The sequence below is a fragment of the Coregonus lavaretus genome, assembly GCF_964263955.1.
Source record: "Coregonus lavaretus genome assembly, chromosome: 5".
Classification (NCBI taxonomy): domain Eukaryota; kingdom Metazoa; phylum Chordata; class Actinopteri; order Salmoniformes; family Salmonidae; genus Coregonus; species Coregonus lavaretus.
Genome location: NC_139992.1, coordinates 29,662,834 through 29,678,108, shown reverse-complemented (window position 1 = coordinate 29,678,108; position 15,275 = coordinate 29,662,834). Strand labels below are relative to the sequence as shown.

Genomic DNA, 15,275 nt, shown 5'->3' with positions numbered 1-15,275 from the left:
AAGGCTACGCTTAAATTCAGTTATCCCCTGCCTCTCATACCCACTGTGATCGAACAGATGCACAGTGCAAAGTATTTTACCAAATTTGATTTATGCAGTGCCTACAACCTGGTGTGCATCAGAGAGGGGGATGAATGGAAGACCGCCTTCAGCACCAGCACCAGCACCGGGCACTACGAATACAGGGTAATGCCCTACGGCCTGACAAATGCACCCTCAGTGTTCCAATCCTTCATTAACACAGTGTTTAGAGACATGTTGGGTCGCTCTGTAGTGGTGTACATAGACGACATCTTGGTGTACTCCACTACACGCGAGCAACATGTCTCTCATGTCAGGTCCATTTTGGAGAGGCTGATAGGGCATCACCTGTACGCCAAGGCAGAGAAGTGCCTTTTCTTCCAGCAGGCGGTCTCCTTCTTGGGCTATCGGATATCCACCGCGGGAGTGGAGATGGAAGAACAGAGGGTCAGTGCAGTACGGTCGTGGCCTGTTCCCTCCAACATTAAGACGGTGCAGCACTTCCTAAGTTTTGCCAACAATGTCAGGCGTTTCATTAGGGGTTTCAGCACAGTGGTGGCCCCTCTCACCTCACTCCTGAAGGGAGGTTCTCGACAGCTGCGCTGGACTGGGGGGGACAACGAAGCCTTTCGCGCGCTCAAGGAACGGTTTACGAACGCATCGGTTCTGGCTCACCCTGACCCGTCACTGCCCTTCATCGTGGAGGTGGATGCCTCCGAGGTTGGAGTAGGGGCTGTTCTCTCCAAACGTACTGGATCGCCGCCTAAACTCCATCCATGCGCCTTCTACTCACGAAAGCTGTCTCCCGCGGAGCAGAATTACGACGTGGGGGATCGTGAGTTATTGGCCGTCAAGAAGGCGTTGAAGGCATGGCGGCACTGGCTGGAGGGTGCTCAACACCCATTCCTTGTCTGGACGGACCACCGGAACCTAGAGTACATTCAAGCAGCGAAGAGGCTGAACCCGCATCAGGCCAGGTGGGCCCTATTCTTCACCAGGTTTGACTTTACCCTTTCCTACAGGCCGGGATCTATGAACATTAAGGCCGATGCTTTGTCCTGGGTGCATGACACAGTGGATCGGAGGGAGGAAGTGACACCCATTACTTCCCTGTCCCGCATTGTGGCTCCTGTCGTGTGGAATGTGGACCGGGACATCCGTCAAGCCCTCACCTGCCCACTGTCCCGAGGGGCGTATCTACATGCCCTCTGATGTGCGGGACCGTCTCCTTGCCTGGGCACACACAGCACCTGTGTCGTGGCACCCGGGTATAGCCCGTACTATCGACTGTCTCTCCGCCAAGTACTGGTGGCCCACCTTGGCCCGGGACGTTCGGGTTTACGTCTCTTCCTGCTCCACCTGCGCACAGAGCAAGACACCGAGACACCTCCCCTATGGCAAACTCCACCTGCTGCCGGTTCCACAATGACCCTGGTCCCATCTCTCCGTGGACTTTGTCACAGACCTTCCCCCCTCGGAGGGACACACCACCGTCCTGGTCGTTGTGGACTGGTTTTCCAAAGCCTGTCGTTTGATTCCTCTGCCTGGTCTCCCTACGGCCATGCAGACCGCAGAGGCTCTCTTCTCTCACGTCTTCCGGTACTACAGGATCTGGGAGGACATTGTGTCTGACCGTGGTCCTCAGTTCAACTTCCGTGTCTGGAAGGCCTTCATGGAACGACTGTGGGTCACGGTCAGCCTCACCTCCGGGTACCGTCCCCAATCAAATGGGCAGGTGGAAAGGGTAAATCAGGAACTGGGTAGGTACCTTTGTAGTTACTGTCAGGACCGGCCGGGGGAGTGGGCTGCGTTTCTGCCTTGTGCAGAATACGCACAAAACTCCCTCTGTCACTCCTCCACTAACCTCACACCCTTTCAGTGTGGTCTAGGCTATCAGCCAGCCCTGGTAACCTGGCACCGGAATCAGATCGAGGCTCCTGCGGTGGACGATTGGCTTTCTACGAAGGACCTGCCCCTCCACCTGCCCTGCCGGACGCTGAGCCCTCGGTTTGTGGGACCGTTCAAATCCTGAGGAGAATCAATGAGGTGATGTACAGATTACAGCTCCCCGTACTGTCACACCAGCCTTCACTTTGGCTCCCCCTCCTGTCCAGCTCAGGCGTTCGGCGTCACAGGCCTTCTAGCTGCTGCCGAACCTGCTGCTGGCAAACGCCCTTCACTCATCAACCCCGGACTTGTCTCGTCATCATTACACACACCTGGTTCCAATCCCCACTCTATCACTATATATATACTCCCTCTGTCATTTGTCTTTGTCGGTCATTGTACATGTTGCTTGTTTTCCCGCTTTAAGCTATGGTGCTTTAATAAATTCAGTAGTTCTAAACCTGCGACTGCCTCCTGCCTACTCCTCTCTACACTTGTGACACTCAGCCTCTGGCTTGTCATGTATTACTCCTATATGATGGGAGGAGAGACATCCACCTCTACATACATACGTCAGCTGTCTCATTGACATTCACTGTTATTTATAGGGCCGGGATGATTTACCAGTATTGCAAAATATTTTTCCCATGGCAAAAATATGAACACGAAGCAGACCAAACTCTTTGGTCCTTTAAAAACCTCTGGGATGCCAAATATTGTGTGCTATAGCTAGGAAAATAAATAAATGTGACTCTGGATGACAACATGATGATGTTTGGTTCCAACATTAGGGCTGTTTTCCTAAAGAAGTTAAATCTGCTTCGTGTTTTGTTTCCTTGCCACGATACTAACAAGTATCGCGATACTGGTATCGTACTGGCCATAGTTAATTAATTTACATGTATTTTACCATTTATGTTGACTGAGAACACATTCACAGCAGTAACCTGAGGGTAGATTCATATACAGCATATGATTACACTTCCTGACCTACACAGGAGGGTCAGTGTCAGTGATTATGACCCTCAGGCGACAGCTCAAAACAGGAACAACCTCCTACACGTTAGTCTGTATAGGACTGACCACATGCTGAGAGGAAAGAGCTCCATCTCAATGAGATCTTGTGTTCGATTGAAAAAAAAACTCTCCTCCTCTGACTGCCATTGACAATGGAAATGCTCAACGAAATACTGAGAGAGCTCTGACTGTGCAAGGGTCAATGCACCACATGTTATTCTGCTCCCCTACCTACCCACCCCTGTAGTACAATACCACACATGATCCATGACCTTTAGATGAGAAGTGTTGTCAAGAACAGGCCATAAGAGGACTGTAGTAGTGCTGCTGTCAAAATGGCCATTCTGTGTCTCTTATTTCTTCACAGACCTCTCTCACTCTCTTTCTCTCCCTCACTGTCTCTCTGATTCTCAGACTCGCCCCATCTCTGTCTCTCTAAACCTTTCCTCTCTTCCTGTTTCACTGTTCGATCCATGCTGTGGAGTGCTAGCCTGACTAGCCTTCCCCTGTGAGTCTTATGAAAGTCAGAACGTGTGTGTGGGCGAGTGTTCCGATACGCACCACTGCACACACTCAGCCACCATCGCCCATTCAGCCATGGACTAGAGGGCCTGAATGAACACACACACATGCACACAGTTCACTCTCCTCACGTCCCCCTACACCGGCCTTCACATCTGCACACCTGTCAATCTCTCTCTCTCTCTCTCTCTCTCTCTCTCTCTCTCTCTCTCTCTCTCTCTCTCTCTCTCTCTCTCTCTCTCTCTCTCTCTCTCTCTCTCTCTCTCTCTCTCTCTCTCTCTCTCTCTCTCTCTCTCTCTCTCTCTCTCTCTCTCTCTCTCTCTCTCTCTCTCTCTCTCTCTCTCTCTCTCTCTCTCTCTCTCTCTCTCTCTCTCTCTCTCTCTCTCTCTCTCTCTCTCTCTCTCTCTCTCTCTCTCTCTCTCTCTCTCTTCTATATGAATAAACAAGGGAATGCAGGAGTGAGAGGTTCTTCCACTCCGTCTCTGCATTCACACTGTAGAGAGAGCATGCAGTGTCACTCACCCTCCTTTGATGTAGTCGAGGAAGGTGACTTCTATATCCACCAGGAATGAGAGCAGTGTTACCTGGAGACAATATGGATACAAGGATGGCAGGATGGAATGGGCTTTACAATAAAGACAATGACTAAACCAAGCTCACATCAATGTGTTAGTTCTCTGTTCTAGAGGCGAAAAACATAAACAAGACAAAGAGACCGGATGGACAGCGTCCGCTGTGGCTTACCGTTCCAGAGTTTAGGTATTTTTTCTTTTTTCCTTTCTTCTTCGGATTTACCACCTGTGGACAAAACAGCAGCCTCATTACACAATTCAAACATACACATTATAACACAGTAATACACAAAGGTTAGTGGTCATGGAATTAATCTCACAGGCCAGGAATGCTCCCTCTATCTCACTCACTCACGCCATGCTGCAATCCTTGACTGGAAAGTGCAGCATACAGTGTTTTAATCTGAGCTGTAAGGTGTTAAATTAAATCGTGTGGAGGTCAGCAGGCCGTACAAACCCTCGGGGAGAAAACATCCGATAAGTCCTAAATGGCAATCTATTCCCTTAATAGTGCACTACTTTTGACCTGGGCCCATAGGGTGCACTATAGTGCACTATAAGGGAAGAGGGTGCTATTTGGGACGCAGTCCAATTTACACTGGATTTATAACCCACTGCATCCTTGGTGGAGATTGGAGGGAATAAGTAAGGAAGGGCACATTTGCCTTTGAAGGTGAGGCTAGCTGTTTTATTGCATCTGGCTTGTAAAATACAATTTATATTAACCTGCCCATGGTTGTGCATGCACACCTTAAAAAAATGCACACACACACACACACACACACACACACACACAGTGACAGCTGGTTTCCCTTGTGTTGTGTTCAGTAACTGCTCTGGCAAGAGTAGATGTCACATCAAGTCAACAGATAGACAGAGAGGACCAGGGAGACAGGAGCTGCTCACAAGAGGCGTGTGTGTGTTTCACAAGTAAAGGAGAAGATGGTGATCATCGGGCACGATGGACAACCATAGGCAGTGTTTGTGTGTGTGTGTGTGTGTGTGTGTGTGTGTGTGTGTGTGTGAAGGGGCAATGTGTATAACAGAGATCGGGGCCCATGCTGGACATTGGGTGATGACTGTTAACAGATGGACAGATGGTTACGGGAAGAAGGAACACACACACACACACACACACACACACACACACACACACACACACACAAACACACAGACAGTCAGCAGTGATGTGGAACCACCTCTCCTAAATTGTAACATTTACAGTGGTGGAAAAAAACGAACCAGAGAATATGGGTGGAAGCCAAGAGCTGTGACTTGGGAAATGATGATAGATTCTCATGCATCTTGGATGACAGCACACAATCACTGTATGCGTGTGTCTTCCTTCTCTCATTAGACAAACACCAGCTGCTTAAAATAAGGGTCCCCCTGTGTGCTTCCCACTCAGAATATTGTTTGTTAATGAACAACTGTTCAGTCCTATCTTAGGAGACGGAGTGTGGAGGCTGGCCATCCATCAAAACTCCCTCACTTTACATCAAACTCTGTGAATGAAATTTCAGGAGAAATGCCATGAAGAATCGCTCCAGAGGAGATTTACTAAATGTGCTTCTGTGTGGGTGAGTGACGTTAAGAGTATACAGATACATACAGCGCATTCGGAAAATATTCAGACCCCTTCCCTTTTTCCACATTTTGTTACGTTACAGCCTTATTCTAAAAGGTATGTCGTGGAAATTCTTACACAGGGACACCCGAAGTCAATCTTAAATGAATAATTGTTTATTATCAGCGCGCTGGAGAGGTTCCAACCAACTCAATGCACCATGTACACATGTCGATCAGGAGCTCTCACGGGGCAGTCCCGTTAGTTCTCTTATATACTGCAGACAAGTCATATTTGCATGATTTCTCTTATTCATAATTAATTCATCATAATTCATTCATGTGACCGACCAATACTGGGTCATGCATGTGACAGACCAATACCTCACGAGGCTTCTTCTCTAAGCTGAGACCTTGAAACTGAGATAAATTTCGTTCTCAAAACAAGGGTCTGGGTGTACTGCCAAATTGCAGATACTGATAGTTAGGATTCGCTCAGTCAGTCACTTGCATGAACACATGAATTATTAGAAAAGCACATGAATAGAACACAGACATTGGTTATTAGAAAAGCACAAAAACTAAAAATGTCATCACAGGTATTAAATAAATAAAACATCCTCATCAATCTACAAACAATACCCCATAATGACAAAGTGAAAACAGGTTTTTAGAATTTTTTGCAAATGTATTACAAATAAAAAACAGAAATACCTTATTTACATAAGTATTCAGACCCTTTGCTATGAGACTCAAAATTGAGCTCAGGTGCATCCTGTTTCCATTGATCATCCTTGAGATGTTTCTACAACTTGATTGGAGTCCACCTGTGGTAAATTCAATTGATTGGGCATGATTTGGAAAGGCACACACCTGTCTATATAAGGTCCCACAGTTGACAGTGCATGTCAGAGCAAAAACTAAGCCATGAGGTCGAAGGAATTGTCCGTAGAGCTCCGAGACAGGATTGTGTCGAGGCACAGCTCTGGGGAAGGGTACCAAAACATTTCTGCAGCATTGAAGGTCCCCAAGAACACAGTGGCCTCCATCATTCTTAAATGGAAGAAGTTTGGAACCACCAAGACTCTTCCTAGAGCTGGCCGCCTGGACAAACTGAGCAATCCGGGGAGAAGGGCCTTGGTCAGGAAGGTGACCAAGAACCCAATGGTCACTATGACAGAGCTCCAGAGTTCCTCTGTGGAGATGGGAGAACCTTCCAGAAGGACAACCATCTCTGCAGCACTCCACCAATCAGGCCTTTAGTGGCCAGACGAAAGCCACTCCTCAGTAAAAGGCACATGACAGCCATCTTGGAGTTTGCCAAAAGGCACCTAAAGGACTCTGACCATGAGAAACAAGATTCTCTGGTCTGATGAAACCAAGATTAAACTGTTTGGCCTGAATGCCAAGTATCACGTCTGGAGGAAACCTGCCACCATCCCTATGGTGAAGCATGGTGGTGGCAGCATCATCATGCCGTGGGGATGTTTTTCAGCGGCAGGGACTAGGAGACTAGTCAGGATCGAGGGAAAGATGAACGGAGCAAAGTACAGAGAGATCCTTGATGAAAACCTGCACCAGAGCGCTCAGGACATCAGACTGAGGCGAAGGTTCACCTTCCAACAGGACAACGACCCTAAGCACACAGCCAAGAAAACGCAGGAGTGGCTTCGGGACAAGACTCTGAATGTCCTTGAGTGGCCACAGAGTCCGGACTTGAACCGATCGAACATCTCTGAAGAAACCTAAAAATAGCTGTGCAGTGACGCTCCCCATCCAACCTGACAGAGCTTGAGAGGACTTGCAGAGAAGAATGGGAGAAACTCCCCAAATACAGGTGTGCCAAGATTGTAGCGTCATACCCAAGAAGACTTGAGGCTGTAATCACTGCCAAAGGTGCTTCAACAAAGTACTGAGTAAAGGGTCTGAATACTTATGTTAATGTAATATTTCAGTTTTTTTTTTAAATACATTAGCAAAAATTTATATAAACCTGTTTTTGCTTTGTCATTATGGGGTATTGTGTGTAGATTGATGAGGAAAATAAACAATTTCATCAATTTTAGAATAAGGCTGTAACGTAAGAAAATGTGGGAAAAGTCTAGGGGTTTGAATACTTTCCGAATGAACTTTAATATCCCATTTCACCAAGCACACATACATACGTAAACATGACGCATGCACACATGTAGACACACACAACCACACACACACACAGACAGACACAGACACACACACACTTACCTCATACACATTGAACTGGGACTGGCCTCTGGACAGCTCTCTGTAGCTGGTACTGAACTCTCCTATGAAGTCATGACTAAAGACACAACACACAAAGCACAACTGTTAGTGTGCTATTGATGTGCCTATGAAGAAGTGTATTGCAAAGTATTATAATAGTCTAGTGGATGGAATGAGATCAGTTGAGATAAGTTATTATTCATGAAATGTTAAAGCAATAAAGAGTGAGATAGATATCGACATTTAACAATTCTTTGAGTAGAGATTTCACTTGTGTTTTTCATGCAGCCACTTGAGGGTACAGTAGCATACAGTGCCGTGAAAAAGTATTTGCCCCCTTTCTGATTTTCTCTATTTTTGATACTGAATGTTATCAGATCTTCAACGAGAACCTAATATTAGATAAAGGGAACCTGAGTTTACAATTAACAAAGTTGTGCAACACTCAATTCACCTGTGTGAAAAAGTAATTACCCCCTTACACTCAATAACTGGTTGTGCCACCTTTAGCTGCAATGATTGCAACCAAATGCTTCCTGTAGTTGTTGATCAGTCTCTCACATCGCTGTGGAAGAATTTTGGCCAACTCTTGCATGCAGAACTGCTTTAACTCAACGACATTTGTGGGTTTTCAAGCATGAACTGCTCGTTTCAAGTGTTGTCACAACGTCTCAATTGGGATTAGGTTTGGACTTTGACTAGGCTTAAAATGGGTTGCTTTTTAGCCATTTTCATGTAGACGTGTTTTGGATCATTGTCTTGCTACATGACCAAGCTGCGCTTCAGCTTCAGCTCACAGATGGATGGTCTGACATTCTCTTGTAGAATTCTCTGATACAGAGCAGAATTCATGGTTCCTTCAATTAAGGCAAGTCGTCTAGGTCCTGAGGCAGCAAAGCCTCCCAAACCATCACACTACAACCACCATGCTTGACCGTTGGTATGAGGTTCTTACTGTGAAATGCAGTGTTTGGTTTTCGCCAGGCATAATGTGAACCATGTCGATCAAAAAGTTTACTCAAGTTTGCCAAAAAGCCCCTGGAAGCACCTGGATGATCATCAAGACTCTTGGAAGAATGTTCTATGGATAGACGATTCAAAAGAATAACTTTTTGATGACAAACTTCCTCCACAATGACTGATCAACAACTACAGGAAGCGTTTGGTGGAGTCCTAGCAGCTAAAGGTGGCACAACCAGTTATTGAGTGTAAGGGGGCAATTACTGTTTCACACAGGGAGTGTTGCATAACTTTTTTTATTAAATAAATGAAATAAGTATGTAATTGTTGTGTTATTTGTTCGCTCAGGTTCCCTTTATCTAATATTAGATTTTGGTTGAAGATCCATTCAATGCACTTCCTTAAAATAAATTGAAATCGGAAACAAAGCGTAACCCCTCTACCTGCAAGCAAAGAGAGGTCTGGTAATACCTGGGATAGGATAAAGTAATCCTTCTACCCCCCCTTACCCCACCCCCCCCCCAAAAAAAAATATTGTAAAGTGGTTGTCCCACTGGCTATCATAAGGTGAATGCACCAATTTGTAAGTCGCTCTGGATAAGAGCGTCTGCTAAATGACGAAAATGTAAATGTAAATGGTAACACGTGACATAATGCTGACAGGTATAAAGAGGAGACGAGACAGACGGAGTGAGTGCATACTGTAAGGTAATAACCTTGCCCACTAAACCCATAATATGAAATGATGACACTCATATCAAGTTGGTGTTTCTTCTACTGCTGCCCCGCCCTTGGCCCCGCCTCTATGTTTATGGACCAATCCAATTCCCCCACTTCAACAACATGTCAATGTGTGTTGAATGAATCAGCATCCAATCCAGCTTCCTTACCTTCTAGAAATATAGATTAGCATGAGTTAAAGTAGCCTAATTTAGATAACACAGTGATTACATCATGCTAATGAAGGTGCTTTTCAATTAAGACTCAAATTAAATTACCTTCCATCTCTGTCCCAGTCGTAGCATTCTATCTTGATCGTTCTAGTAGGGTGAAAAATAACAATATATTAGAAACAGATTTATTTAGCTTTAACAGGACAATTATCAGCAGAAACTATGATCATGGCATTGTACATTCCCCCCAAACAAGTTTCAAGTTCAAATGTATTGTATTCTGAAGAAGGATAGTTTATAGTAATCTACAGTGGGGGAAAAAAGTATTTAGTCAGCCACCAATTGTGCAAGTTCTCCCACTTAAAAAGATGAGAGAGGCCTGTAATTTTCATCATAGGTACACGTCAACTATGACAGACAATATGAGAAAGAAAAATCCAGAAAATCACATTGTAGGATTTTTTATGAATTTATTTGCAGATTATGGTGGAAAATAAGTATTTGGTCAATAACAAAAGTTTCTCAATACTTTGTTATATACCCTTTGTTGGCAATGACACAGGTCAAACGTTTTCTGTAAGTCTTCACAAGGTTTTCACACACGGTTGCTGGTATTTTGGCCCATTCCTCCATGCAGATCTCCTCTAGAGCAGTGATGTTTTGGGGCTGTCGCTGGGCAACACGGACTTTCAACTCCCTCCAAAGATTTTCTATGGGGTTGAAATCTGGAGACTGGCTAGGCCACTCTAGGACCTTGAAATGCTTCTTACGAAGCCACTCCTTCGTTGCCCGGGCGGTGTGTTTGGGATCATTGTCATGCTGAAAGACCCAGCCACGTTTCATCTTCAATGCCCTTGCTGATGGAAGGAGGTTTTCACTCAAAATCTCACGATACATGGCCCCATTCATTCTTTCCTTTACACGGATCAGTCGTCCTGGTCCCTTTGCAGAAAAACAGCCCCAAAGCATGATGTTTCCACCCCCATGCTTCACAGTAGGTATGGTGTTCTTTGGATGCAACTCAGCATTCTTTGTCCTCCAAACACGACGAGTTGAGTTTTTACCAAAAAGTTCTATTTTGGTTTCATCTGACCATATGACATTCTCCCAATCCTCTTCTGGATCATCCAAATGCACTCTAGCAAACTTCAGACGGGCCTGGACATGTACTGGCTTAGGCAGGGGGACACGTCTGGCACTGCAGGATTTGAGTCCCTGGCGGCGTAGTGTGTTACTGATGGTAGGCTTTGTTACTTTGGTCCCAGCTCTCTGCAGGTCATTCACTAGGTCCCCCCGTGTGGTTCTGGGATTTTTGCTCACCGTTCATGTGATCATTTTGACCCCACAGGGTGAGATCTTGCGTGGAGCCCCAGATCGAGGGAGATTATCAGTGGTCTTGTATGTCTTCCATTTCCTAATAATTGCTCCCACAGTTGATTTCTTCAAACCAAGCTGCTTACCTATTGCAGATTCAGTCTTCCCAGCCTGGTGCAGGTCTACAATTTTGTTTCTGGTGTCCTTTGACAGCTCTTTGGTCTTGGCCATAGTGGAGTTTGGAGTGTGACTGTTTGAGGTTGTGGACAGGTGTCTTTTATACTGATAACAAGTTCAAACAGGTGCCATTAATACAGGTAACGAGTGGAGGACAGAGGAGCCTCTTAAAGAAGAAGTTACAGGTCTGTGAGAGCCAGAAATCTTGCTTGTTTGTAGGTGACCAAATACTTATTTTCCACCATAATTTGCAAATAAATTCATAAAAAATCCTACAATGTGATTTTCTGGATTTTTTTTCCTCAATTTGTCTGTCATAGTTGACGTGTACCTATGATGAAAATTACAGGCCTCTCTCATCTTTTTAAGTGGGAGAACTTGCACAATTGGTGGCTGACTAAATACTTTTTCCCCCCACTGTATATCATGTCTATATTGGTTTTCAAAATAGCGAATGTTAGAGAGAGAAAAGCAGTGCTCTTCCACCATCACCCATCCCCTCAAACTGAAGAATCGTTTTTCCACTGACAAGTGGCCATTTTCCTTCACCAGAGCCAAGAGATAAGTAGCTGACTGTGGCTGTGCATATTTCACCCAGCACCAATTTCACCTGCCTCAATTTCACCTCTCTTTTCAGACGAGAAAAAAATAAAGAAGAAAATAATGAACAGATGCTTAGATGAAAAGGTAATCATAAGTTATAGATTACCACCGGGTGAGAAATCACAGGTTAATGAGTTTCCTGTAGGGGTTCGTAAGGGGTATGATGATAAGAGGAGGCACACTCCGGCATTGTCAGAGCACAAAGACAGACACAGACACACAGAAACACACACACACACACACACAAGTATGCACACATACACGCACACACACAAACACACTGCTCAGCCTCCTACTAAATGGAGTGAAGGATGAGCCCATCACCATCCATCTAAGCTGACTAGATAAAAGGCTGGGGAGATAAAGCCATCCAGCCCTACAGTAATCTACCAGAAACCCCAGGGGGACACACAGCTCTCCATTGTTAGCGTTCTCCCGTGGCTCTCGTCCTGCCTCTCCCTTATCTCTCATCCCAGACCCCCAGAGATTCACACTCTGGCTGTGTGTGTGTGCGTAAATCAATGTATTTATGTGTGTGTGTGCAAGCGTTCATTCGTGTGCTTCCTTGGCTCCCCACACTCTCCACACACTGATAACAATAAGCTCTCTCTAACTAACCTCCTAACAACTCAGACAGAGCCAGGGCCCAGCTCTGCTCCAATCAATGCAGCCTGACAAGCTCAGACCATCCATCTGGGGCTTTGTGCCTTATCACTGGCAAACAAGCCCACTGACAACTGGAGATGACTATAAACACAATCCCTGAGATGGGATTGCAGAGTGACACACACACATTGTCCTATACAGTGGGGGAAAAAAGTATTTAGTCAGCCACCAATTGTGCAAGTTCTCCCACTTAAAAAGATGAGAGAGGCCTGTAATTTTAATCATAGGTACACGTCAACTATGACAGACAAAATGAGAGAAAAAAAATCCAGAAAATCACATTGTAGGATTTTTAATGAATTTATTTGCAAATTATGGTGGAAAATAAGTATTTGGTCAATAACAAAAGTTTCTCAATACTTTGTTATATACCCTTTGTTGGCAATGACACAGGTCAAACGTTTTCTGTAAGTCTTCACAAGGTTTTCACACACTGTTGCTGGTATTTTGGCCCATTCCTCCATGCAGATCTCCTCTAGAGCAGTGATGTTTTGGGGCTGTTGCTGGGCAACACAGACTTTCAACTCTCTCCAAAGATTTTCTATGGGGTTGAGATCTGGAGACTGGCTAGGCCACTCCAGGACCTTGAAATGCTTCTTACAAAGCCACTCCTTCGTTGCCCGGGCGGTGTGTTTGGGATCATTGTCATGCTGAAAGACCCAGCCACGTTTCATCTTCAATGCCCTTGCTGATGGAAGGAGGTTTTCACTCAAAATCTCACGATACATGGCCCCATTCATTCTTTCCTTTACACGGATCAGTCGTCCTGGTCCCTTTGCAGAAAAACAGCCCCAAAGCATGATGTTTCCACCCCCATGCTTCACAGTAGGTATGGTGTTCTTTGGATGCAACTCAGCATTCTTTGTCCTCCAAACACGACGAGTTGAGTTTTTACCAAAAAGTTATATTTTGGTTTCATCTGACCATATGACATTCTCCCAATCCTCTTCTGGATCATCCAAATGCACTCTAGCAAACTTCAGACGGGCCTGGACATGTACTGGCTTAAGCAGGGGGACACGACTGGCACTGCAGGATTTGAGTCCCTGGCGGCGTAGTGTGTTACTGATGGTAGGCTTTGTTACTTTGGTCCCAGCTCTCTGCAGGTCATTCACTAGGTCCCCCCGTGTGGTTCTGGGATTTTTGCTCACCGTTCTTGTGATCATTTTGACCCCACGGGGTGAGATCTTGCGTGGAGCCCCAGATCGAGGGAGATTATCTGTGGTCTTGTATGTCTTCCATTTCCTAATAATTGCTCCCACAGTTGATTTCTTCAAACCAAGCTGCTTACCTATTGCAGATTCAGTCTTCCCAGCCTGGTGCAGATCTACAATTTTGTTTCTGGTGTCCTTTGACAGCTCTTTGGTCTTGGCCATAGTGGAGTTTGGAGTGTGACTGTTTGAGGTTGTGGACAGGTGTCTTTTATACTGATAACAAGTTTAAACAGGTGCCATTAATACAGGTAACGAGTGGAGGACAGAGGAGCCTCTTAAAGAAGAAGTTACAGGTCTGTGAGAGTCAGAAATCTTGCTTGTTTGTAGGTGACCAAATACTTATTTTCTACCATAATTTGCAAATAAATTCATAAAAAATCCTACAATGTGATTTTCTGGAAAAAAATTCTCAATTTGTTTATCATAGTTGACGTGTACCTATGATGAAAATTACAGGCCTCTCTCATCTTTTTAAGTGGGAGAACTTGCACAATTGGTGGCTGACTAAATACTTTTTTTCCCCACTGTATATTACACACACACACACACAAACACACACACACACACACACCACGCACACACACGCACATGCACGTGCACATACACGCACTCACACACACACGCACAAACCCTGGGGATTTCAAACTTGGTGGTGAAAAACTATTGCAGCGCTTCCTACACCCTGGATTTAAGGGCCAATGCATTTGAGTGATGGCATGACACCTGTCTGTCAGTCAGGCATGTGAAAGACTACTCCACTGAGGGAGAAAGATGATTGCAGAAAGGAAGGCTATTCATAAGCAGACCAAGCATTAATTTCTCCTTTAGAGTTCATTATAATAGCTTCCATATGCATTTAGTATGCATGCATGGTGATTCTTATTAAATGGAGACAATCTAAAAACTATTTTCTCCTCTTCCAGATTAGATCCTGTCACCAAATCATTTTTGCAAAGCACTCAAATTGTTTAAAAAAAGTATGGCCCTCACACACTTCAACAAAACAGTTAATGCCAGTTTAATCTTGCTGGCCATACTACACACACACACAGACACACACAGACCTGTCGTAGTCTCCATTGCAGAGTGCTCTGACAGGTATCTTGAAGGCCTGCCACACTGGGTTTAGTGTGTTCTTCACCACCTCTGTTTTATGGCAGATTGTGAACCTGGTGAAACACGGCGACAAGACAAGTCATACACTGATCAATGGATCAATCAATCACTGGACAATATTCCTTTTCCTCTTTATCCCCTCTCTTCTTTCCACCTCTTCCTCTCTTTCTCTCCCTCGCTCTCATTCCCTCAGAGTGTCTGTGCAAAGTTATAGTTAGCGAGACAGACTATCTTCCTTTGCTTTTCTCAAGATTCTTCTCAAGCGTAAACGTTTCTCTTTGACTCTCAGCTCCCTCAGATCTTTCTTCCCCCCAAGAAGATAAATCACACTCATTGAGATACACATCTCTAAGACATTGATTCCTCTTTTCCGTACTTTGCCAAAATATCGAGCAATAAAAAATGTTTCAAATGTCATCATGATGACCGGCACAAAAAATATGTGTTTCAGTTCGACTACCATTTACTATCAACTGAGGAATACTCAGTATAATCATAATTCA

The 15,275-nt window shown here is 45.0% G+C and overlaps 1 protein-coding gene across 1 annotated transcript in view; it reads right to left on the bottom strand.

The window, feature by feature from the left end:
- The window catches only part of LOC311129132 (copine-8-like), a 126,634-nt gene that overhangs the window by 24,805 nt on the left and 86,554 nt on the right, over window positions 1-15,275 (bottom strand). The window contains exons 9-13 of the mRNA XM_084161424.1: window positions 14,721-14,825; window positions 9,788-9,829; window positions 7,830-7,905; window positions 4,192-4,245; window positions 3,970-4,031 (exon numbers count right to left, since the gene is read on the bottom strand). Of these exons, the coding sequence (XP_084017550.1) occupies window positions 3,970-4,031; window positions 4,192-4,245; window positions 7,830-7,905; window positions 9,788-9,829; window positions 14,721-14,825 (339 nt within the window). The remainder of the gene's footprint in view (window positions 1-3,969; window positions 4,032-4,191; window positions 4,246-7,829; window positions 7,906-9,787; window positions 9,830-14,720; window positions 14,826-15,275) is intronic.